Source organism: Arvicanthis niloticus, chromosome 5, assembly GCF_011762505.2.
Source record: "Arvicanthis niloticus isolate mArvNil1 chromosome 5, mArvNil1.pat.X, whole genome shotgun sequence".
In the NCBI taxonomy this organism is placed as follows: domain Eukaryota; kingdom Metazoa; phylum Chordata; class Mammalia; order Rodentia; family Muridae; genus Arvicanthis; species Arvicanthis niloticus.
In genome coordinates, this window is record NC_047662.1 from 37331562 (window position 1) to 37357542 (window position 25981).

Sequence of the window (25981 nt, forward strand, 5' to 3'; positions counted from 1 at the left end):
CTGCGTTCACTTCCCTTACGTTTCATAGCTGGTGTCTGAGTTGAGATAATTTTACTAGCTTACTTTCTTGTCTTTGTTATGGGAATATAAATTACTGAGAGCAGAGGCCTCATTTATCCTGTCCACTGCTATATTCTCACTTTAAGTGTTCAGTTTAAAAACTGGCACTTGGTAAGTGTAGTTGCTGAAACAAGGCTTTATCAAGTGTCTGGGGGAGTAGGCATCTGTGCCTCTTCTTCCAGACTGAACTAAAGGCCACTCTTGTGGGGAATGGCTCTACCTTCTAAATGAGCTGGCAGAGAAACAAGTCTGAATATTCTGAGAACAATGCAAAGCAAGACCAGGTTCAGGCTCAGAATCAGAGGCAAGAAACAGGTGGTAGATGCATGGCCTGGGAGTAAGCATTACACCTCATCCTCCCGTGTGCAGCACTTAAGACAGCAGTAGGTGCTGTGAACAGCTGCTGAGCTGTTATAGCTGAGGGTATGGTTTCCTGGTAGAGTGTTTCCCTAGCATGTGTTTAGTCCCAGGGCTTAATTCCTAGCACCAAAACAACTCTATTGTCTCACTACCTAAAAGAGAGAGAAGCCAGTAATTCCAGTAAAGGTGCATGCCTGTAATTCCACCACTTAGTAGATGGATGCAGGCAGGAAATCAAGGCTAGCTTTGGCCATATCATGAAGCCAGCCTGGGTTACATGAGGCCACCTTGAACATTTGGAAGGCAGTGGGGCTGGAGAGATGGCTCAGTAGTTAAGAGCACTTCTTCTAAAGAACCTGGTTTGATTCCTAGCACCCACAGTGGCTCACAACCATCTGGAACTCTAGTTCTTGGGATCCAACATCCTCTCTGGCCTTCACTGGCATGCAAACATACATGCAGTCAAATACTCATACATATAAATTCTTTCTAATAAATAAACTCAGGGTGGGGGGAAAGAGAGAATGAGACTGGGGGGGGTGGCTTAAGTTCCAAAAAAAAAGTAACTAGTTACTTTTGTGTCACTGTGAACAGACACCTGTCAGACAGCTTAAGCAAAGATTTATTTGGGTCCCTGCTTTCAGTAGGTACAGTCAGTCCATCATGTCTCAGAAGGCCTGGCAAAGTTCATGCAGTGGAAAGTGGTGGCAAAGGCTTGTTGACATTGAGCTCTGGATCAGGAAACAGTAATCTTGAACTAAAGCTGGTATACAACCTTTAAGGCCTCTCAAAGGTTTCATCCCCACACACCCCCGATAAGTAGTGCTGCAACTGTGGACTGCATGTTCAAACATGGGAGCTGTGGGGAAATTTACATTCACCACAACATTAGGGGATTTAACAGAGAAATGCATAAGTTAATCAGAGTTTTTGGCTAAAATCTGTATCATTTATTTGTTCAACAACTGAGTTTCTTCTGTGATTCAGGTCATGTCTCTGGCACTGAGAATAAAGATAAATCCTGACCCTCAAGGAGTTCACAGTCTAGTGGAGTAAACACACACAAATAAATATAATACAATGTAACTAGAGTACACTGGAACTATGAGGAACAATAGGAATTATCAGGAAGACAGAGAACAGAGGAATCTAAATCCTGTGTGAATGTCTGCAAGTGAGAAAGACCCATCTAGTGGACATTTTTATAAGGAATAGATAAGGCAATGGTTTGCAAAGGCTCACACTAATCACCTACATCAGAATTAGCTAGAACACATACTAAAATGTAGGTTCCCAGTGCTTTGTTTAGTACTGAGACACATGATTCAGCAGGTCAGGGCCTTAGAACTGCATTTTAAAGTGCTCTTAAGTGGTTCCACTGTACCTCAAGTTAAGAATCAGTGAGATAGGGTTTGTTGTTTAAGCTGAAACGAGGAGTGATCTGTACATCTGAAATGCTGACTTAACTTTCTTCCTGTCTGGTGTTGGGAACTGAACTCAGGGCCCAAGTTATATTCCTTGCCCCTGGCAAAGAGAAGTAAAGAGGAGGGACTTGGCCTGTACTAGACTCTGTGGTACTCTGTACATAAGCTAACTGGAGTCTCACAATAATCCTATGAAGTAGATATCATCCTCACATTCAGAAGAAAAGTAAGACTTTTAAAAGATTTTGAAAAGTTTAAGTAATTAATCGTTAACAAGCTAATGAAAGTAATGGAGATATCTCAACCCAATTCATTCAATGAGCTTCAAAGCCTACCACTGTCTTAGAAACACCATTGGGGAGTCAGGGAAAAAATTTATATACTAACTGCTATGGTCTTCACTTATTATTTGCTAGATCTTTTTGGTAAAATAAATATTATCAACATTCAGAGGGTACTTTAGTCATGTCTGCTATAATTACCAGTGGGTGCATTGTCCTTCTTTGGCAAGATGGGACTGAGAGCAAAGCTAGGAAGAACTAGGACATAAATGGCTAGTTCTTTTCCCCCCATCATGTTTTCACCATCTAGTAGAGGCATCATGAGAATGTTCTATGGCCAAGAATGGGGTCTATCTGGGGAAAAAACCAAACATAACTGGATACCCACAAAAGCAACCCTATCCAATGCCTAAGAGTCTTGGGACATATATCATCTAGAAATGCACTCTTGAGACCATAGTGGGTATAAAGGCTGCATTAGAAATCAGCTCAACCTTTAGAAAAACCCAAAATACAGCACAGCTTCCTCAGTTAAATAAACATTATCTGTTTTTTGCTCCAGAAAATAATGGATGGCCATCCCTATTCTCTTAGTCACTGTTCTATTGCTGTGAAGAGACACCACGACCAAGGCCACTCTTTATAAAAGAAAGTATTTAATTGGGGGCTAGTTTACGGTTTCAGAAGTGCTAAGTCCACTATCATCATGGCGGAAAGCATGGCAGCAGGCAGGAATGGTGAGAAATAGCTGAGAGCTACATCCTGACCCACACGCGCGCGCGCGCGCACACACACACACACACACACACACACACACACACACACACACACCCTGGCGTAGACTTTAAAACTTCAAGCCTACCCACAGTGACATACTTCCTCCAATAAACTACCTAATCTTTTAAATCCTTTCAAATAGTTCTACTCCCTGGCAACTAAGCATTCAAATATATGAGCCTATTGGGGTCATTCTTTGTTTGCTTGTTTGTTTTGTTTTTATTTTGTTTTTTGAGGCAGGGTTTCTCTGTATATCCCTGGCTGTCCTGGAACTTACTCTGTAGACCAGGCTGGCCTCCAACTGCCTCTGCCTCCCAAGTGCTAGGATTAAAGGCGTGGGCCACCACTGTCCAGCTGGGGTCATTATTTTTTTTTTAAAGATTTTATTTATTTATTTTACATATATGAGTACACTGTAGTTGTCTTCAGGCAAGCCAGAAGAGGGCATCAGATCTAATTGCAGATGGTTGTGAGCCACCAAGTGGTTGCTGGGAATTGAACTCAGGACCTCTGGAAGAGCAGTCAGTGCTCTTAACCACTGGGCCATCTCTCCAGCCCAGCTGGGGTCATTATTATTCAAACTACCACACCTACCTAAAAAGCTTTGGGAGCGGCCTACCCTAAAAAAAAAAAATCTGTAATGAAGAACACACATAAAATGAAAACACTACTTATAGTTCCACTCACCGTATTTGGTGGCATCCAACAAGGTCAGGTAGGGATGGCAGATTAAGGTGGAGCATATTAGACCAAATGACAGGTGTGGTACAGTGAATGTAGATAATGCTGGGGGACACCTGGGGCTTTGAGGTCATTAGGTTGGCATGGACCCACCATTCTTTTTTACCAATGAACTTGGAGCCACAAAGTGATATATGTGTTTCTGGTGCTGGAGAATAACTTGCTTATTTCTGGTGTTTCAAGAAATCACTGAGCCCCAAGCTGAGTTCTGATAAAATGAACCCACGGCACCAATGCCACCAATAGTACAAAGCTGTTTCCGCCATTGTGTGTAACAGAGACTGAAAGCCAGATTTACTGCTACACTCCCTACACTCAATCTGGGCACATTTGCTTCCACAGATATTTTCATACAACATTTATTTTTTTTAATCATGCAAATCTAGATTGATCTCCTTAGAAAAAGGTTTTACTTACACTGTAGTGATTCATCAGCTTCTCATAGGCAGAGTTCAGGGAGTAGGGCCATAAGCGACAGTTTAACAGTATGCAGGCACTGTTACCTGTTTATTTAAGTATACCCGTAATTCACTGAGTTACACTAAAGGTAACTGTGGAGGGGCATCTACAAGTCTTTGTTCTGATGACAATAGCTGTTGTATTAGAGTCTGGCCAGGAGCTTTGGGTTATGTTTTTAGCCAGCTCACTGGTGCATGGAAAGAGCACATAAAGCCAACATCTCTAAGATCTTCAAGCTTATTGCTACAGTTTATGAAGACATAGAACTGGGAGCTAGGAGGTCAAAACAACCAGAATGCAGCTGCACTATTACACTAAATAAAACCCAGCCAATAGTCTTGTGGTTCCCTGAATATTCCTTGTTCCAATGGCCAGAAACACTGAAAAGGAACCCTTATGCTGAGAGGTAATTATCAGAATATTTGAATATCTTTGTTCCTGAATATCAAGTATTAGGGTTCATGTCTACAATCACTTCTTGCAGTAACTCTTTACAGACTGCTTGTTGCAGATGCTGAGCTCTGGAATTCAAGGGTGTGGGTGGGCTTCAGGCTATCCAGGACTGAGCCAACACTGTGAAGGGCCAATCCAGATACCTCTAAGTCTTATCTTGGTTCTGGGCACATTTCAGGTCTGCGCCAAGTCCACTTTGCTCCAGTTCGGCGATGACAGACATATATTTGAACTCATTTGGTCTGAAGTTAAAGGTCTCTACTAGCCCATAGATCTCCTTCCGATCAGTGGCGTAGAAGAGCTGAACCTGATTGGCAATGCACTGTGCCTCCGCAACATTCTGCAAGGCAATGACAGCAGTGAGGTACTTCCTGCACAGGGCTCAAGCTCTGTGCCTGAGTTCTGTGCTGGAGTCACTGTTCTGGGAAGCTGCTTCCCTGACTCCCTGACCTTCCCCGTAACCAAGGCATCTTGTTACCACTGTCAGTACCTTCTCTTGTATTTGTTATTTTTTTTTAGTCTGGATTCTTTAATATAAAATCTTCAAAAATACGGAGATTATGACTTGTTTTATGTTCCAATGCATAGTGATATAATGTTTGCTAAGTAAGTTAGTTCAAATGTTCACAGTTTCTCTATTTAGTTCTTACATAACCATCACATACATCCCAGGAAGAAGGGCAAGAGTTACCTAGCTCTAAGAATAAGCTTGCCAAGTACTAAGTTCTTCATTAATTAGACACACTTGAATACAACCTGTTATCTTGTTATTGATAGCACACCAGTCAAAAAACAGTGGCAAAGCCAGTTGTGATGATTATAAAATGTCCACGATTATCATGGCCCTTCCTCCTTTGGTAGAGTTCAATCTCTATTCCTAGTGTGAGGCTGTAAGTAATGAGTTGCTTCTAGCAAGTAAACTATGGTGAAACGATTGGGAAGGGCTCTTATTGGAGCGTACAAGAATATATCTTGAGTCACTTGTTCTGGGGAAAGCTGGTATTTCATGAGGACATTCAAGTAGCCCTAAAGAAGAGCCAATGTGTTCAGGAAACAAGTGGATCCTTAAGCCCAGTCAGTCTTCAGATGACTGTAGTCCCAGTGACATCTTGACAGCAACCTCATGACACTGGTGCCAGGGCCACCTGGCTAAGCTGCTCTTGAGTTCCTGTTCCACAGAAACTGTGAGGTAATGCTTGCCATCGTAATCTACTACAGCGTGGAACAATCTGTTACGCAATCCTTTATAATCATTTCCAAGGTACAGAAAGTGCACTATAAGGGAATGGTGAACAGCATGACAGGAGGGTGTGTAGGGGAATGTACAGGCAATATCCTTAGAACCTAATGGAAAAATTAATTGAGGCCCGGTGATGGCTCAGTTGGTAAAGGCACTTGCCGTAGACCTGAGCTTAATCCCTGGAGCACAAATAAAGATGGATGGAGAGAACTGACTCCACAAAGTTGTCCTCTGATCTCCATATACATGTGTTGTGGTTACAATTCCTCCCTATCATATGCATATACACATACAATAATAGTAAATGAAATGAAAGGAATACTTAACTGAAGAAACTATTGTTTTCTACATAGTCTATAGTTCTAACTGTCCAGAAATATTTATCTATTATTACCATGCGTATACAGACAAAAGCACTCCACCCAAATATAGGGAAAAAAATCACTTAAAAAATGACTGCCCAAAATATGTTATGTGGGTCAGGACTTACTTCTGTGGTAAGGACTTGCCTTAACAAATGCAAGGCCTAAGCTGAATTCTTAGTATTGGAAGAAAACAAAGTTTGCCATGTCTAGCTATAAAATAATGTGGATAAGTTTACAAAACCATGGGCTGTGCTTCCTGTCTTTGTATGCTATGCTTCTTCCTACAGAGCCTTCATTTAGACCTATTACTTTTTAAATTGGGGCTGGAGAGGTGGGCTCAGTAGGTAAGAGCATGTATTACTTTTCTAAGAGGACCTGAGTTCAACTTCCAGCATCCATGTCAAGTGGCTCAAGCCACGTGTAACTCCGGCTCTCGGGATAGCCAATGCCTCTGGCTGCTGAGAACACTTGCACTCACATGCACATACTCACACTCAGGCCTACATATATACATATGACCAAAATAATAAAGCAAATCTTTTAAAATTCATTTTTACTTATGAACTTATTATGTGTGTATGCATGCTAGCAGGTGTTCTGTGGCTCATTCAGTGGAGGTCAGAGAACAAGTTCCAAGAGTTAGTTCTTTTCTCTTACAGTATGGGTCCTGGGGACTAAACTCAGGGCATTAGGCTTGGTGATGAGCCAAGCCTAATGCCCTTTATCTGCTGAGCCACGTATATTGGGATCTCACAGTCAATGTGGTTTATACAAGGCAAATGCATTGTGTTATCAAATGTGATAAAGCCAAAACAACAACAACAAAACCCAACCCCCACCACCAAACAAACAAACACCCCTCCAAAACCTCGATAATACTAAAACTGCATCAGTTTGAGACTATCAGAGTGAAGTGGTGAAATAGAACATCAAGAAAAAGTTTCCTGTGATTTACCTCTAGGGCTCACTTAAGTACAGCCAGACACCATGTCTAAATGCTCAACACAGTCTCTATGTCATATTTCCATGTGACACAGAGAACAGACTTTGCCATCAGTAATGACGTCCTCTCCCAGTCATGTCTGAGATATCTGCACTGTGTTCATTATTTTACCTTCTCGTTCAGTCTCGTTACTGTTCTTGGTGTCTTATCTTTTCGCTTCCCTCTTTACCCAGCTTTACTCTCTGGTCTTGGCCCCTCAGTTACAATATTATACCAAATGGCTGACTACAGTTAAGTCTATGCTTATATCTACACAAAATTCTCTTCTCCATTTCCTTAGACTGTGTTCTGCAAACACTTTCTATAAACAATAAACATTTTAGGCTCTGGGGGCCGGCCATAGAGTCTCAAACTACTCACTCTATTATAGAACTAAAGCAATCATAAGAAATATGTAAATAAATCTTAATTTATAGGCCCTGAAATTTGAATGTAATACTTTCACATCCCATGAAATACTATTTTTTTTTGTGTGGTTCTTTCCCTCTTATTCATTTATAATTCATGGGTCTGTCTTACAAAAACAAGATGTGGGTGAGAGCCAGCCCACAGGCTGTGCTTCCTAGACAACAATCTCATATTTTCTTTTTATCTTTTCCTTTTTGGCTTTTTTGAGACAGGGTTTCTCTGTGTTGTCCTTGGATGTCCTAGGTCTTGATTTTTAGATCCACCTGTCTCTTCCTCCCAAGTGCTGGGGTTAAAGGTGTACACCACCATGCCTGGCTTATTATCTCTTTTTGACTCAAATATCGAACCCCATGTTTTCATGTTTACTCAGAGCTGATGGCTTTTCTTTTCATTAAACAAACAAACAAACAAACAACAACAACAAAACCTGGCAAGAACTTCTACAAGCTGCCACTAACTCTATTCATCTAACTATACTAGACTTATGTCCTCATATCCTGACTTTTCTCCTGGCAAAAGATCAAGCCCTCATTTCCAGACTTGCTCACCCAGAATATTATTTCTTTACTTTCCCCTATATGGCTAATAGTCTTCTTCATACCATATATTTTCATATTATTTATTCAATATTTAAAATAAAAAACATCCTTGTTCCCACTTCTATCCTCCATCCAACACTCTACTTTCCTTCCCTTGAAAGAGTTAATGTCTACTTTCTAATTTCTGTTTCCATCTTTCTTAAATTTAATCATGCTTATAATCACACCATTCCTCTGAAACTGTTCTTATAAAGGTCCCCAAATATGTCTATGTCTGTAAATCTTGTAAAATTTCAGTCTTTTATTTCATTTGCCCTATAAGCAAGTTAGAGTTGGTCAACTAAACACTCCCTGTTGCTTAGAACATTTTATCTTCATTTCCAGGCATCCTCCCTAAGCTTAACCCCCACACCTCCCCCCACCCAATATCTGAATGGTTTTTCTTTCTTTGCTGATGTTTTTTATCTCTTTTTGTTGTTGTTGTTGTTTTTGTTTTTCAAGACAGGGTTTCTCTGTGTAGTCCTGGCTGTCCTGGAACTCACTCTATAGACCAGGCTGGCCTCAAACTCAGAAATCCGGCTGTCTCTGCCTCCCAAGTGCTGGGATTAAAGGTGTGCGCCACCACCGCCCGGCTCTTTATCTCTTTAGGACTTAGTTTTCTTATATCTTTTCTCTTCTGCACCCTCATTTATTTTCTTGGTATTTCATTCAATCCATAGCTTTAAATACAACCTACATACTATAGCTTTTCTGAATTCCAGGTTCATGTATCTAACTGACTACATTACATGGATAGCTAAAAGATATCTCAGATTTAATAGTCCAAAAGTAAGGTTTTGATTTTCCTCTCCAAACTATTCTTTCTGTAGTCTATATCTAAGCTAATGGCAAATACATATTATAAATAAGATTCTGGATCATTGACTTCCAGTTGAATGTCACATAGGAATAGTTTGGGAGGAAGGAAAAATCTGGAGAAATAAGACTGGGCAGTTTAGTCAGGGAAGGAGAGTCCCCACTGTGCTGCAGTCTGGAGTCTACTGTTACTGTGAGACAGTAACCTAGTGAAACCATTACTTTTCTCTCTATGCAGCTGGTAAAAGACAAAGGGGAAACATAAGTCAGTGTTGTAATGGAGGAAGAGGCTTTAAAGTGCCCAGTCTTCTGAGGCTATACAATCTCTGTCAGTCAGATGGAATTGAAAAAGCAAGCCTTGTATAGAACTAAAACTGTCTCTGGTGCCTGGACACACAGGGAAACAATGGGCATCATTAGTTATGGGCATGTGGCTGATGTTCTGTCCTAGTGATTCAACTGGAAAAGGAGGAAAGGCAATCCCATAGTGGATGTTATACACCCATGAACAGTGGAGAGGAAGATAAAGACACAACTATAACTCTAGACTCTGAGCTCATCCCACACTTCATAAGTCACCTATGTGTCTGTAATTTTACTTGAAATCTCCAGGGCCAGACGTGTCTTGGTTTTAGTATTACTGGATTTTTAAAAGGTATAGGTGAAGATAATATGTACCTATGTGTTATGATCCATAATCAAACACATTAATACTTCCTTATAAAGTGTGTAATATTTTATATCAAATGAGTATACTGACTCATTTGATATAAAGTGACCTAATCTCACCTTAAATGAAAATTTAGCTCCAAAAGAGTTTAAGGCAGCCCAACTGATCAAATGAGAATGAAACTATTTTCAGCATCAGCCATGGTGGTGAACATTTACGATCCCAGCACTCGGACAGAGGCAGGTGGATCTCTGGGAGTTTGAGGCCAATCCGGTCTACTGCTAACAAGTTCCAGGCTAGCTAGGGCTACACAGTGAGTCCCTGTCTGAAATAAAATAAAATAACCTATTTTCAGGGCCAGTGAGGTGGTTCAGTGGGTTAAGCAGCTTGTTGCAAGATGACCTGAGTTTGACCCCTGGAAGCTAGGTGGTGGAAGGAAGAGAAGAGACTTCCGGAGGCTGTTCTCTGACATTTTACACATGTATCTTGCCAATGTGCCCCATTCCCAATGTACACACACACACACACACACACACACACACACACAAAATTAAAAAAGTAAAATGAAACAAAATACCATGACAACAAAAACACCTATGTATCTGTGGGTTACTGTACTTCAACTTGGATACATGTAAGTAAGACAAAATTGTTTTCAACCACGAGAAATAAACTGCATACAGACATCTTTCCTTAGTCTATACCTGGGCATTGAAAAGAGTAATACCTACATGTCTACTAGGTAAACCCAACGAGACACATGCAGAGTCTTACCAGAAATGTGGAATCCATTTCTGCTGTCATCAGCACTATGCCCTTTTCTTCCTTAAGCTCAGGATAGTGATATAAAATCAGCTGGCTGGCTGCTGCATCCCCTCGGGTCTGCATGGAGGAATACTTATCAAAGCCAGTAAGGTACCAACACAACAAACTGCAATTTCAAAGCAACAGAGTCTGGACCAAATTCTAGCTCTTAACAGCCCCTTGAGTGCTGGTGAGTTAGAGGACTGGTATGTAGGGGCAAGGTCAGGCCTGCAAAGCCACGGTGAACTGACAGTTTTCATGGTGTTATTTGTGTCTTCAATCGGAAAAGATTTGGCCTTTTTCCCAGAAATGTTTACGAAGGCAGTGAATCCTTCATTGTAGTCATACATTTAAAAACAAAATGGTACAGGCAGCTACCAAGCTGAGTTCTAAAGAAAGTGATGTGCTGGTGTAATTGCTATTTCTACAAACTAGCACATCTCATCCACTCCCTGTGGCGGCTCTAAAGTCTGATGAGCTCTTTTAAGCTATAGCTAGCATTGGAGAGTTTGTGCACAAGCCAGATTTCTATTGTGTGGCTTTAAAATATTATCTGGTTTAGGCAGAAAGGAGAGAAAAATGACAAATGTGTAACTTTATGAAGAATGATCAGCAAGGTAACCAGACCTCAAGTCTAGACTAGGAAGAGAAGCTGAATTTAAAGCCAACGAATGCCTTTACATAGCATGGAAGAAAACAACCACAGTAAAAAGCAGATCCCTGGGCTTCAGCTTTAGAGCTCCAGCAGGCATCCTTAAGTGTTACACCGAACTGTTGCTACGGTACTATTAACAGTTCACCCTCTTAGTTCCCTCATCTCACTTCTAACATACTGATCATTCTGGCTATAATCCTAATACATACTAATTATTTTGATCATTATGTTTCTGAAGGACTTTCTGAGAGTTTGTTATGAAATCCATACACGATAATATCACAAACAGACATATACCTTTCAACCTATATAAGAAAAAAAAAATCAGAGACTGTGGTGGTTAGAATGGAAAATGTCCCCCAAAACTCAGGTATCTGAACTCTTGTTCCCCAGTTGGTGGTGCTATTTTAGGAGGTGGAGCCTCGCTGGAGGAAGTACATTTTTGGGGCAAAGGTGGCCAGTAGAGTTTATATCTTTGCCCAATTCCAGTGTGTTATCCACTCTATGATCGTTGAAGAATGATCTCACAGCTTCCTGCTCTGGCTACTTGCAATCCTGTCTCCTGAGCCATTATGGTGTCCTGCTCTGGAACTGTAAGCTCAAATAAACTCTTTCTTCTGTAAGTTGCTTCTAGAATGGTGTTTTATCATAGCAACAGAAAGCAAACAAGGACAGACATACAATATGAGGATCCCTCTGTACCTCCTTCCAATCCCATTCTAGAGTCAGCATCTACTCTGTATTTGATATCTGTCAATTCCTCTGTGCTTTAATATTTTAGCTATGAACTCCACTGGGGCAGTCCTAGGACCTAGCAGGGTTCTCAAGATAATTGTCAATGTTTAAATTTATAGACTGCCGGGCAGTGGTGGTGCACGCCTTTAATCCCAGCAGTTGGGAGGCAGAGGCAGGTGGATTTTTGAGTTCAAGGCCAGCCTGGTCTACAGAGTGAGTTCCAGGACAGCCAGGACTACACAGAGAAACCCTGTCTCGAAAAACAAAACAACAACAACAACAACAAAATTTATAGACTCCAGAGTCAGATAACCAGGACTCAAAATAGTTTATTACTTAGTAATGCAAATAAACTTCCCTAAGCTCACCTTCTCTAGAAATAGAAATACTAACAGTAGCCACTTCATATTTGAGAAGACATGTTTGAGAAGATTAAATGACAAGTATAAAACACCCACTGCATATCTATCTATGTTAACACTCAACAAATTATAAAATAGCAAATACTCGACAAGTTAGAAAACCACAATGTAAAAGCTTGCTCCTTCATTTTCTTCTGTGCCTCAACTTTAAAGCCAAAATGATACATGGTTTTTTGGGGTTTTTTGTATATGTGCTGCTGAAGCAAGCACTTTTTTTTTTAAACCAGATGTGAGTTCCAATTATTGAACACCAATCCTAGCTACTATGAATTAAAATACTGACTTCTTTCTTTTTAAGAGTTAAGTGTTCTTTGAGCTATATTTTTTACTCTAATATTTGGAAATAAAACAAAGAAAAAAGAAACAAAATAAATAAACTAATATTTATGACATGAAAACCATTCATGTAGCACTTTGGAAAAGGTAAGACATGGAAGCCTTCCTCTACGGATTTATTGCTTGGGTTAAAAAGATCCATTTGTGTTTAGATACATGCAATAGATGCCATAGAGGTTGTGGAAAGAGACAAAAGAAAAACAGTGAAGTTAGAGAAAGGTATTCTGACTTCAAATATCTGGTACTGAGGCCTAGAAAACCAGCCTAATATTCAGTGTATGACAACTCATCAGTGGCACAGCAGGCATTGTTGGAGTCAGCCGGTGCTCTGGACCCCAACCCCTGGTCTTACCAAAGGATGGGCTTCTTTTTTCAACCCTGTGTTTTGTAGGGCATACGACACCTACCTGAATATTTATAAGTGCAGTGAAGTGGAGTTCTGTACCTGTCCATTGTCCTACAAAGAACTCATACCCATCCCTTCTTGGTAGTGCACAAAGAAACTGTGGGAAACAGAAAAACATGCAGACAGGTGAATAAGTGAAGCCATTTCTTCAATGTTCAGTCACTAGTGGTACTCTATTTCTTCAATGCTTGGATATTTAATTTTCTTGTCCTTCCTCCTTTCTTTCCTTTGTCTTTTAAAAAAGAAGATGCCTCGTGTATCCCAGGCTGGCCTCAAACTTATATACAGAGAAGTATGACCTGACTCCTGATTCTCCTGCCGCTACCTCAAGTACTTGGAATAAGCACATGCCACCATACCCATTGATGGGGTACTGGGGATTGAACTTGAGGTTTTGTGAATGCTAGTAAAGTAACCTACCATCTGAGTTATATCCCCACCCTATAATGTTTGGCTTTATGGGATAAATTTATTAAGTTAATTATGTGATAGTATAACAAACATATGCACATTTCTCAACCCATCTAAGAAGGAACATATCAGAGATGATGACATTTAGCAATATTGCTATCCAACCCACCACCAGTATGATATATATCTCTGGTCTACTAAGGTATTCTTTATTTTCTGCAAACAATGTTTGAGAAAAACCCTAGCACCACTGCTGACAAGCCGCCTTCACATCAACGCTCCATTCCCTTTCCCAGGAACCCTGTGGTGGATCACTACTTTAGCATCAACATATTAATTTATTTCCAGCACATGTTATCAGAATAGCATGAACAAACTGTAAAGAAAACTCTAACCCAGGAGCCTGAAGGAGGTTGTGAAGATTAAGGTCTTAGGTGCTTTCTAGCATCCTTTCTTCCTTCACTAATTTATTGAGGCAGGGTCTCTCTATATAACCCTGGCTGGCCTGGAACTTGCTATATAGACCAGGCTGAATAGGATTAAAGGCATGCGTAACTACACTGGGCTCTACGGTGTCTTTTCATATGTCATATACTGATAGATTAAGATCCATATCAGAAAGGCCTAATACGTAGTAGAGTGCCAAAAAGCCATTTATAAGAATGAAAATATCACTTATCAATATGATTAGCACATGAGCGCCATTGTTTAATAGAGCATTAAATCATGAGAAGAACTGGTTTGAAATCACCTATTTGGTAGCACTTATAAAAATTCTACATAGTCCCTACAGACTTACTGTTGGGCAGGACTGAGCCCGGTTCCAGATCAAATCAAACTTCTCTTTCTATAAATTAGAAAAGAATAGAATTAACTCACAAATAGGAAAACATAAAAAGTCACAATCACACCAGATTCTTTCCAAGACTGAATTCTAGAACTATATTATGGCTCAAACAGGCTTTTAAGTTCCATCATTTACAAATCATTCTTATAATAAAACGACAGAAAACCCAATGCATGCTTTGCTGCTCATTGCTACAGATTATATGTGAAGACTAAGTGCTTGAATGCTTCAAAGTCTCCAAGGAGCCAGATGACTCAAGGGAGACTTGAGAAGGCCTGTTCAATAAGGATAGAGATTTCCTCATACTTATCCTCTCAGGATACAACTGTGTTCTTCAGTGTATCTTTTACTCGGGTAAAAGATAATCAATCTCTCTCTCCTGCCCCCCTCCCGTTTCTCTCTCCTCCCCCTTTTTTTCTTTTTTTTACTTGCTTTATTGACAAGACTGTCATCTAACTCACCAAGACCTGCCTGCCTCTATTTTTATCTCTGAGCACTGGGATTAAAGGTGTGCACCACCATGCCTGGTCTAGAGTAAGACAATTTTAACCAGAGAAGACAGCCATATCCTTTCTTAGTCATAGGCCTTATAGTAAAGCAATGACCAGCAATCACCTCTAAAACAATTCTAAGAAGGTAAAGCCAAAAAATGCTGCTTCCTAAGAGGAAAAGCTGGAGAGAGGCCCAGAGGGGACTCCAGGTCAGCTCAGCATTGCCAACACACAAGAAGGGGAAAGTTATGCTGTGGCAGTGTCTTGACTCCTCAGTTTGGTTGAAAAGTAAAAATGAAATAAAATGCATCTGGAAATCACTCAGAAACATGAACTTATACTAACCTCCCTGGTTAGAGACTTGGAAATATTTCTAAACCAGAGCAAGGGAAAGCAAAAGTCATACATATACCATATGGAGCTCCCAATCTCTGCAGCTTAGGGCATAGTAAAACTCTTAGAGCTGTAAAGTGTAAGTTCCTGAGATGTCATAAACAGAGGAAAAGTAAAGGTAGCTGCCTGAGAGCTGGAGTGCTGACCTCATGCTGAAACACTTTCATCTCCCTCCACATTACTCACAGGAATAACTGCATAGACTGTGTCTTTTGATGAAAAATATTGCTGCCAAATCTGCAATAAACAAACAAACAACTGAATGAATGATCTGTGACAATGTGGGTAATCTTTTCAATGTATACCAAGAAACAGTGATAGCTTTCATCCTCAGAGTATTATTCTATCTGATAACAGGGAGGAAAACTCCATTGTAATGTTTTTACAACTAGTGTATGATTAAAAATTGTAATACTATATGCTCTTCTGAATGATTAAACTCTAACTCTTTAAGAATTTCCTTCTAAGATTCACTTTTTAATGTATTTATCTATGTCTCTGTGTACCATGTGTGTAGATGCCATTGCAGGCCAAAAGGGGTGTTGGGTCCCCTAAAGCTGGAGTTAAAGGCAGCTATGAGCCACCTGATGTGGTGCTAGAAACTGAACACGGACCATCTAGAAAAGCAGAAAGTGTTCTTCACTCCTGAGTCACCGCTCCAAGCCCCAAACTGTTTATTTCTTAATAATCAACTCTGGGAGCCGGAGAGATGGCTAACAGCAGTGGTTAATAGCATCTATTATTCTTGAAAAGAACCAGAGTTTGGTTCTTAGCATCCACATCAGGTAGCTCATGACTGACTGTGTCTAACTCCAGTGCCAGGAGATCAGTGGGATCCGATACCTTCAGCCTCTGCAGGCTCCTGCTCTCATGTATACATACCCGCTTACAAACAGACAACTGATGATAGTAAAGGGGGCCGGAGAGGCGGCGCAGCAGTTAAGAGCATGGGCTGCTCTTGCATAGCACTGGGGTTCAACTCCTGCCCAGATGGCAGCTCACACCATCTGTAACTTCAATTCCAGGGAATCTGACACTCACTCTTGGCCTTCCCCATGCCACACCTCACCAGCAAACTATGGAGCTTTTCAGAGAGGAAAAATACAAGCTACTCCGAGTTTAGGGTCTGGAGTCAAAATAAAAAAATTTTAAATGTGCTTTTTAAAATAGAAAATGTGCCATATTCTTGTCCGCAGGCTAGTCTGGTGGGAGCATTTCCTCAACTGAGGCTCCCCCTTCCTCCTTTGGATGCAAATCCTAGCCCTGGTCATTTACTTACTAGCTATTCTACCCTGGGCAAATCACTGAAACTTCTTAGACAACATCGATAAAACAGCAGTAACACCCACCTCATAGGATTGTTATGAAGACTAGCTGAACTGATAGAACTGAGACTGGCAGAGTAGACACAAAATAATGTTAGCTTTTACTGCTTATTACAGGCAGCTCTTAAAATTCTGCCTCCAGGAGGTCCTACATATAGGGAGCAGACAGACTGCTCCTGCTGTCTGACTAGGGTTCAGAGCAGTCGCAATCTCTGCCTGGCATCAAAACACAAAGAGTATAGTTGACTTTCATGATGTAATTACCTAAAAGTAGTGACTAAGTAGGTTCACAAAGTATAAAATTAGAAAACAGGGAAAAAGAAAAAAAAAAAGACCCATAGTTTTATTACACTAAAAGATTTTTTTTGGTGTCTTTTTTAGAAATATGTTTTTTACAACATATTATATACACTCTTATGTCCCTAAGAAGTCAGAAGAGAGTTTTTGGTGTCCTGGAACTGATGTTACAGATGGTTGTGAGCCACCTGGTGGATGCTGGGAATCAAACCTCAGTCCTCCGCAAGAGTGATTAACTGCTGAGCCAATCCTCCAGCATGTTTGCAATTAGTGACTTATGTGGAAGGGCTCAGCCTATTGTGGATGATGCCATCCCTCAGCAGGTGGCCCTGAGACATATACAACAGCTGAGCAAGCCTGTAAGCAGCACTTCTCCACCGGGTTGATGCACCGGCTCCTGCTTCCATACTCCTGCTATTTTGAGTCCCTTCCCTGACCACCCTAGATGACAGACTACAAACTGTAAGCTGAAATAAACACTTTCCTTCCCAAGTTGCTTTTGGTCATGGTGTCTTATTGTAGTCATAAAAAACTAACTGAAACAAATGTTAATTTAAATATGGTCATTAGCATATGAATGTACCTCCTTCACTATGTGCCCTGTGTAGGCAGGATATCAGTCTATGCCATCACCAATGCCCTGCAATCCAACAGTGTCAGATGACCATGATGCTAGGGATAGAGCTCAGTGGCAGAGCATTTGCTTAGCATGCAGGAAGTCTCAGTTCAGTTCCCGGTACTGCAGGACATTGTGGGGGACAGGCAAAGGGAGGGAATTTGGCTTATCCTAGAACTTCTTAAAGTTTTTCCACTTGTGACTTCCTTTTGCCCAAGAAATTTGATTATGGGTATATGTAATATAAACTAGGAATACAAATCAAATATTTACTGATATTAAATTATAGAAAATATTTCAAAATAAATCTTCCACATACATATAAATTTATCATTTATTAAAGACAAAAGTGAACTTGTATCCTATTGAGAGGTATGTGCTTATTTTTAAACAAAGAATTAAATCTTGACTGAAATTCAATATTGTAAGATGTAAATAATATTTTTTCAGAGGTGAGTTTTTTAAAAATTTATAATTAGCTAGGCAGTGGTGGCACGTGCCTTTAATCCTAGCACTTGGGAGGCAGAGGCAGGTGGATTTCTGAGTTGGAGGGCAGCCTAGTCTACAGAGTGAGTTCCAGGACAGCCAGGGCTATACAGAGAAACCCTGTCTCAAAAAAACAAACAAACAAAAAATTATAATTATCAATGTTTAGAACATTGTTTTACATAAATATTTATTTTTTTTAACCCCATGTCTTTAAATTGGGAATAACAGCATCTACTTCTAAGGGTGGACATTAGAATTTAATGAAGAAATACCTATGAAGCAACAAGCATAATGCCTGCTTATTTTTATTATTTCATGATTTACTATATTGTTAATCAGCACAGAAACCTAAAATATAATGGGGTATAAAGAATCCTCAAACAGTTTCATACAGACTAAGGAGAAAAGAGTTACAGTCATAAATAGGAATGAGCGATGCAAGTCAAGGTGCACAGAATGACACAACAAGCAGGGCAGATCATGAATGCTTTCGAGGGATGGTTAGGAAATGCCTATGGAAGGTCCTTAGGCCACAAATGCCAAGGAAATGAAAATGGGGGCTGGGGGAGGGGTTGTCACTGGATATTTGCAAATAAGTTCCCAACACAGTACTTTTTCATTTATTTTAAAACATAGCTATAGATAGCACTTACTCTGTGGCAGGGTTCGTTTTAAGTGCTTCACAAATGAACTCATTTTATTCTCAAATAGTCTGAGAAGTAGGCATACCTACTTTACACTTTGTTACCACTTTACAGTGGGGAAATTGAGGCTCTGAGAAACTGTCAGTCAAATAAGTGGCAGAGCTAGGGCTCAAAAATGGCTGCTCATTTCTAAAGTCTGCTGGCTTGCTTGCCTGCCTTCTCTCTCTGTCTGTCTCTCTGTCTGTCTGTCTCTCTGTTTGTCTCTCTCTCTCTCTCTGTGTCTCTCTCTCTCTCTCTTTCTTTCTTGTTTGTTTTTGAGTCAGGGTTACTTGGTGTAACAGTCCTGGCTGTCTTGGAACTCACTCTGTAGACCAGGCTGGCCTGGAACTCACAGAGATCTGTCTGCTTCTGCCTCTGCCACCTGAGTGCTAGGATTAAAGGCGTGCGCCACCCCACCTACCCAGGTCTAAGTCTCTGCTTTAACCAGCACACTATCTTCTCGGTAGGGCAAGCAGAACCTTAGACGCAATCAGGTAAGATAAGGTAAAGTGGGAGCAGGGAGAGCTGCCTGGAGGGCAGCTGTGCTCACCACTAACCCACCAGCACACCAGGGGAGCCTATTTGGAAAGGTAGTAGAGAGCCAGGTATAGAATTCTGATGATTTAAAATGAAAGAGAAAGGGTAAACCTAAGCCATTAGACATATAAAAGCAAGACAAAGAAAGACAATTTTTTATGTCACTGTTATTTATGTGACTCATCACTTTTGACCCTTAGGACTATTTATTATTGGGGTAGAAAAAGGTCTGACCTTTTTCTGTTCTCAGACTTGGTTCACAGAGCAAATAATCTCAGAGAGTGTGCCTTCTCATTTTCATCCATTACCTGTTTTATTTCCTCAGCAGTTTTGTCTTTCACCATCTCAACATTGAAGACTGAACTGAGAGTCTTGAAAGAAGAAACAGCAATTAACATCTACAATTAATGATATCAAACCCAGCTTAGTTCTGTCTAAAGCCTTGTGGAAAAGAATGTCAGCACAGTGAAGCAGACCTCTGATAGGTAGTTACAAAACCACTCACACGCTCAGAGAGTGTGAGTCTCCGCTCCCACACAGACCTTCACAGTTCTATTCCTAGGGAAGATCTATTAGGTCATCAAGCACTCCCCAGATGCTTGCATCTCGCCACTGAGCCCTGCAGCACTTTGCAGCTGGCAAAAAGGAGAAACACTGGCTGTTGTTCTACCAGACAGCTCTTTATTTGTGCAATAAGGTACAGGCTCCATGTGGTATTTTGATTTAGAAAGTTACTTTCTATAGAAAGGAGTGCATTCCATTTCCTTCAAATTCCTTGGACCCATACTTAAGCTAGAGGTTATATCAAGGGCACAATAATCCACACAAATATTTCTCATCTCTACTTTTGGAGAAAATCACCTTATACAAAAATCCCTGAGTACAATAAATATGTTTAAATTTGCAGCCTCTTATTATAAATGTCCCATATGACTTCAGGCTTGGATTTCTATATTTAATTAGAAACCTACCTTGTCCTTAGTGAATCCTTTGCTCGTGGGCTGTTTCCCCAAGGCATCTGTCTGAAATACATGATGAGACAGACTATTAAACTATACTTTCCTCATAGAAAGAAAGAGAAAGGCAAAAAGAAAAAAAATAAATCAAGCCACTGAAGTAGCCAATCTCAGTAAGTACTTCTGTTCCTAAGAATTCACTCTTATCCACTCCTTATAACACTGTACACACCACTCTAAGAGCTACTGTTGATGGGACAGTTTTCCTTCTGCTAAGATTCTGAGATATAGAGGTGAGAATGGGTGTGTTAGTAGACACTGACTCCCCAGTACAGGAGTTCATGCTACACTTGCCACTGCGAAGGCCTGTGAAGGACCATGAAGGATTCCTTATGAGCTTGGCCCTCTGACCTATTCCACACCAGACACTGATTAGGGGAGAAATGGAGAGATGTGTTCTCTAAAACTGATTATTTCTGATAGCATTTCTAGTGATAGGTGTCTTCAGCATGCTAGAGTCCTGCTGAGTTCTCAGATTTTCTACTAATTAGATAGACTTCTTGTGATGGTTAAAATCCTGTGTTACACTGACGGGACTGAGAGGTGCCTAGAAGATTTGTAATACACCTCTGGGTAAGTCTGTGATGGCACTTCCAGAGATGATAGGTCATGAGGGCTCTGATACAAGAACAGATCAATCCTTTGTTGGATCCATAATATGATATTGAGAAGTGATGTAGGCTGTGGGGCCTCTCTGGAGGAAGTATGTCGTTAGGGCATGTTCTTAGGGGCTCTAATCTTATTCTGGTCTCTTTCTATACCCCTTTTTTCAGCTTCCTGAGTCCACATGCTCTTTGACATAATGTACTGACAAGTCTGAAATGACATGCAAAAATCCAATTCTTCCTCATTAAGGTTGTTTCTGTCACAGAAATGTGATAACAACTAATAAACTCCCGTTCTAAAAGGACCAGAAACAATTGAAACTGGTTTCAGCCTGGCTCAAGTCTCTCTGGAATTTGTTCCATGCACATCCCAGATTAGAAGTTTTCTAATTATATGTTGTAAAATCAATTCCGTGGATTGTCATCAGAATTTTTTAGGAGAAAAGTAAGAATGCACTGCCCAGGCATGATGGCTCACACCTGCAATCTGAGCACGTGAGAAGCCGAGGTAGGAGGGTTACTGAGAGCTCAAGAGGGTTACCTCTAAGTTCCAGATGAGACTGGTTTATAGAGTGAGAACTAGACTAAACATAGAAAAAGAATGTATTATATGTCACGAGAGCACTGCTGCATAAAAGTTTCGTTTGTTATAACATATACATGTATTCTAAGGAGCAATGTAAATAAAGTTCCTACTATGAGTTGTGGTCAAAGAGTTTGGAAAGCATTGCTCTCGATTATCATAGCTAGCTTTCCACACGCTTTCCCCAGCACTGGTGCTCAGGGATCACAAGGACAAATGCTACATTAAGTTCTTTTTATGTGCCAGGGATGGTGCTGAAGAGTACAGTACTAGTTCATTCAGTCTTAGCATATTCTGTGAGGTAGGTATTATTATTATTTCTAACTCACAAAGAGGCAAAACTGAGGCATGGAGAAGTTACATAATTTGCCCATAATTACCCTAGCTGGTAACTGAAAGCTATGACTCAGTCCCTGGCACCTGGCTCCAGAGCTTGTCTTCCTACCAGGTGAGTTACCCTACCTCTACCTTTTAAACTCAGTTACCTGTGCAACCATGTGTACATACTCACATGCAGACATACACACCTACACATAACAACAACAACAAAATAATAATAATAAATACATTTTGCTGAGTGTGGTGGTGCACAACTTTAATTCCAGTTCTTAGGAGGCAGAGACAAGAGAATCTGAGTCCAAAGCTAGCCTGGTCTACACAGCATGTTGCAGGCCAGCCAGAGAAAGGGAGATTCTGTCTTTAAAAAAAAAAAAAAAAAAAAGCAAACCCAGGACCTCCATTGAAAGTATTTCCCACTTCCTGCAGTCTGGTGTCATGTACACTTGATCACTAGACTACATTTCTTATGAGTGGGGACTCTCCACTCATTCTTCTACATTCCAACATGACTATAGGATCTTGTCTAGCAAGAACAGCACACACATTTACTGACAGAGAATGAGTAAAGATGAAATGTTTCAGTCATTGCTGACCACTTCAAGGGTAAGGGCTAGTAAACTTATACAACCAAACCAAACCAAACCACACCACATCAAACCATACCACACAAAACCAAACCACACTAAACCAAACAAGGCCCCAAGGCCCCGTAGGCCTTACCTTCTGCTCCACACACTTGATAAAATCACTTTGTTTGGAGTGCCCCACTGGTTGCTTTCGGAATTCACTGCGCTTCTCCAGGCGGGACTCAAAGGCAGCTGGGTCAGACCTGATAAAAGGTGAATAAAGGTGAAGCATCCAGGCATTTCTGGGTTTTGAAATAAGGAAGCACTTCATAAAAGCTCTTCCAGAAGGGACAAAAGCACCATAAGGCTGAAGGGTTTGCATTCAGTTGTTAAGAACTGGGTGTAAGCCTGAAGGTCAAGACAGTGGAAAGCAAAGCCAGCTAATTCAACGATAGTTAAGCCTCAAGGGCTCAGCACTGCAAAGCTGTTTGCTTGGTTTTTTCCTTTTCTTTTGAAGGCTATTCCCTCAGGTGACACAGGACTTGCTTTCTCAGGTTCTTAAGCTACTCAAAAATACTTTGAAAGAATACTTTGAAGTCATATTGCTGGGTCACCTCTGAAGGCAGGAATCCTACAACAAGACTACTAGGTGTTAAGGTTTTACCTGAATATATGTAATTTTTGATGTCTCTCTCTATACCCACCCTCAGATCCTGTGCTCCAAGTGGATGCTTTGGAAGAAGACCTAATACCTGACAATCTCCCTGACCTATCAGATGAAACAACAGAATTCATCTTTTATCTTAAAATGGGGATACTCTTCAGGCTTGAAGGCTAGGCTGAGGTGGCCATTGTCACTAAGAATACTTCAGAATGTGTAGCTGACCAAGGGATACTTGGCTTTGTATGTAGAGATGAAAACACCATTCAAGAACTCTAGCTACTTGGTTGGGAGACACACAACACCATGGGTGAGGAGCCAAGGATATCTTGTTTAACCCTTTGGTAGACCTTCATAGTCTAGACATTATAGGGTATAGCCTATTCCATAAAATTGGATGTGACACCAAATGTCACTCTTTTCTTACTATGTGGATAGGCTCATCTTTTCTTTCCATCTGGAAGGACTGGGTCAGCCCAGCTAGTAAGCACAGATGTACCTGAGCTTGTCATGAGTGTGCATAGAAAACAGGGGCACCCTGGGCAGCAGAGTTCTTGCTGAGCACTAGGGACATAGAAAATAGCTAACATACTGTTCCTACCTGAAGACTTACTATCAAGTTATAGAGACATATCCACAAATATGCACACAGGCACTGCTGATAATTATAACCATAATAAAAAATTTGCTCAAACATCCTTAAATGACTGAGGTGGTGTCATGACTGTACGTGTGACTTCTTATTATTTTCCATATTTGAAACTCATTCCTCCAATGATTTTAGAGCTAGACCTAGACCATATTATTTGAAGTTTTGGCATTAGATTGGTCCAGAGAGAGTGGCAGGGACTAGTGTGTGAAGGTTTTATGTGACCACAGAGCACTTTGGACACTGAAGAATTCAACAGGGTACCTTGGAAAACTCACTTTCTGAAATATCAGTATGTAAAATGCTGATGGAATGATCTAGTAAGGAAGGAAAGAGACCATTATTGGCTCCTGAATATGAATGGAGCTGCTAAGAACTGAGTGAGAGGAGACACCTCTTTGGAGACGCTTGTGTGTAAAAGGGATTAGAGAGAAGTGGGTGGAGAGGACTGCAGGTCACGTACTATTTAAAAATGACAAATATTTGAGGATATCTAATGTTTGAAGGAGAGCAAAAGTATTCATTCATTCATCATTGCATTGAGAGTGAAATTAAAATGAGACAGAACGCAGAGAACTTGAGCCTGTAATGTCTGGCTTCCTTTCAGAACAGCCTTCCTACAGCACCAGACTCTCTCAGACCACCTTTCCATTTTACCTTCATCCTTCTACCTGGAACTAGGCACCCACTATACCTACCTTAACAGCCATAACCATACCGCACTCTTCCTCCTCAGCGCTGGGGATGGAGCTCAAGGCCCTGTGCATACTAAGTAAGTTCTTTTCCACTAAGCTATACCCCTTCTATCTCCAGATTTTATTTTCTGGAAGCTGAAGCCTTAGGAACCCTGGTTTCCGTCAGATAATCCCTAATCAAATGTGTGACCTCGGGCAAGCCTCTACCTCTCTCCAGATCCCTACATTACCTTAATGAAAGGGTTCAACGGACAATACGAATGTGACACTATCAGTCTTTACCGCACTCCCAGTCTCCTCTCCATGCAGTCAGGACCTTAAGCTGGGAGCCTGGGAACCTGATCTCCCCGGCAGGTAGCCGCTGACTCAACATGTGACCTTGTGCAAATCAAATGCCTTCGCTGAAGAGCCTCATTTTCAGATTTCTACATAGGAGGTAACTTTCTCAGAGCTGTCTTCCTCACAGGACCTTACAGAGTCTTCCCGAGAGTTCTGAGAACTAAGCACAAAGAAGACTGTGGAAAGATCTGCAGAGATGTGACCTGACCTCTCTAAACTTGGAAACTAACTATTGGGATGGTAGGGACAGCACAAGCCCACCATGCAGGATAGTAGCGCATCCCGGAAGCTCTGTCGCCGTGCGTCCCCACCCCCACCCGGTCAGGACCGCACCTGCGCAGCTGCTGGATCTTGTCCCGGTAGCGGTCATAGAAGGGGTTAGCTTCCAGCTCGCTGACCCCACTGCCGTCTCCTCCCCCGGAGGGCAGGCCCGAGCCCCGGCGCACCGGGAACACGCGCAACTGTGCTGGTGACACGAACCCCAGCCCCAGGGCGCGGCTGCGCACTGCACACAGGCCTCGGTAGAGGCCGGCCACCTGCAGGACTGCGGGGCACGCTCCACCCGCAGCGGACACTACAGCCGCCATGGCCGCCTGCGCCTCCCCCTCCTCCTCCTCAGGCGCGTCAGCCTCGGCCCCCGGCCCGCGCGCCTGCTCCATCGCCCTCAAGGTCCGTGAGGCTCGCGTTCCGCCACCGAAGTTCCGCGCGCTCAAGGTTCCGGGTGTTGGAGTGGAGAAGGGACAGCGACGCGTAGGGCAAGGCGGCTCTCGGTTCTGCCCACCCGCTCAGTGGGTGTAGTGGCTCGTCTCCTCCCGGGAGTCTGCCGGGATTCACCCCACCCCCTACCCCCGACCAGCAGCCTCTGCGCGCCAGGCTTCTTCTGGAAAGCTGGCTGGCATCTTCGGGTTCTCACCAGGCTTGCCCCTTTTCTAAATTTACTTGGCACTAGCTGTAATAGTTTCTTTAGGATGCAAAGGATGTTTGAACATCATAGCTGAAGCTTCTCTTTATCGGTTTCTATTTGCAGAAGGCTTCCATTGGCCTCAAACTCTATGAAGTAGATATTAACCTCATTTTACAGATGGAGAAGCTAAACCGGATGCAAACCATTAAAGTAGTACGTTCCACCTAAGAGCTGAGCTTTTAAAAAATGCAATGCCTCTAAAGTCTGGGTTCCTTCCTGGTATTTAATTGAACCACTTTCCTCAGAAACATAAGGAATTGCCCTTGACAAGTCTTTATTGAGGCTCTTTTGTCGTCCTTAGAATGCTCTCCCCCTCTCGACCAAAATGTCACCACCTTCTTCACCTGCTGAAACAGACTTGTGCTTAGGAACAATGGTATCTCACCTGCTGCCAGCAAAAGCAGACCTTACGTGAAGGCAGCTACTTGGAAGTCCTTATCTCGGCCTTAGTTGATAGGAACCCCTCTTGAGACAGGAACAGA

The 25981-nt window shown here is 41.6% G+C and overlaps 1 protein-coding gene across 1 annotated transcript; it reads right to left on the minus strand.

Moving 5' to 3' along the window:
* Window positions 1-1347: 1347 nt before the first annotated feature.
* Atpaf1 (ATP synthase mitochondrial F1 complex assembly factor 1) lies at window positions 1348-25376 on the minus strand. The gene is made up of 9 exons (XM_034502404.2): window positions 24869-25376; window positions 22346-22454; window positions 20054-20104; window positions 19391-19453; window positions 15322-15372; window positions 14204-14251; window positions 12995-13090; window positions 10410-10517; window positions 1348-4895 (listed from the first exon to the last, which is right to left on the minus strand). Exons 1-9 carry the CDS (start codon window positions 25192-25194, stop codon window positions 4701-4703), a joined length of 1047 nt encoding a protein of 348 aa, XP_034358295.1. The 5' UTR covers window positions 25195-25376; the 3' UTR covers window positions 1348-4700.
* Window positions 25377-25981: the final 605 nt, after the last annotated feature.

Coding starts and splice junctions, on each gene's coding strand:
- Atpaf1 (XM_034502404.2), bottom strand. CDS start 25,194: ATGGAGCAGGCGCGCGGGCCGGGGGCCGAGGCTGACGCGCCTGAGGAG. Junction 19,454..20,053: donor AAGGATTCACTAAGGACAAG/GTAGGTTTCTAA, acceptor TCTTCTTTCAAG/ACTCTCAGTTCAGTCTTCAA. Junction 4,896..10,409: donor AAATGGATTCCACATTTCTG/GTAAGACTCTGC, acceptor ATTGCCTTGCAG/AATGTTGCGGAGGCACAGTG.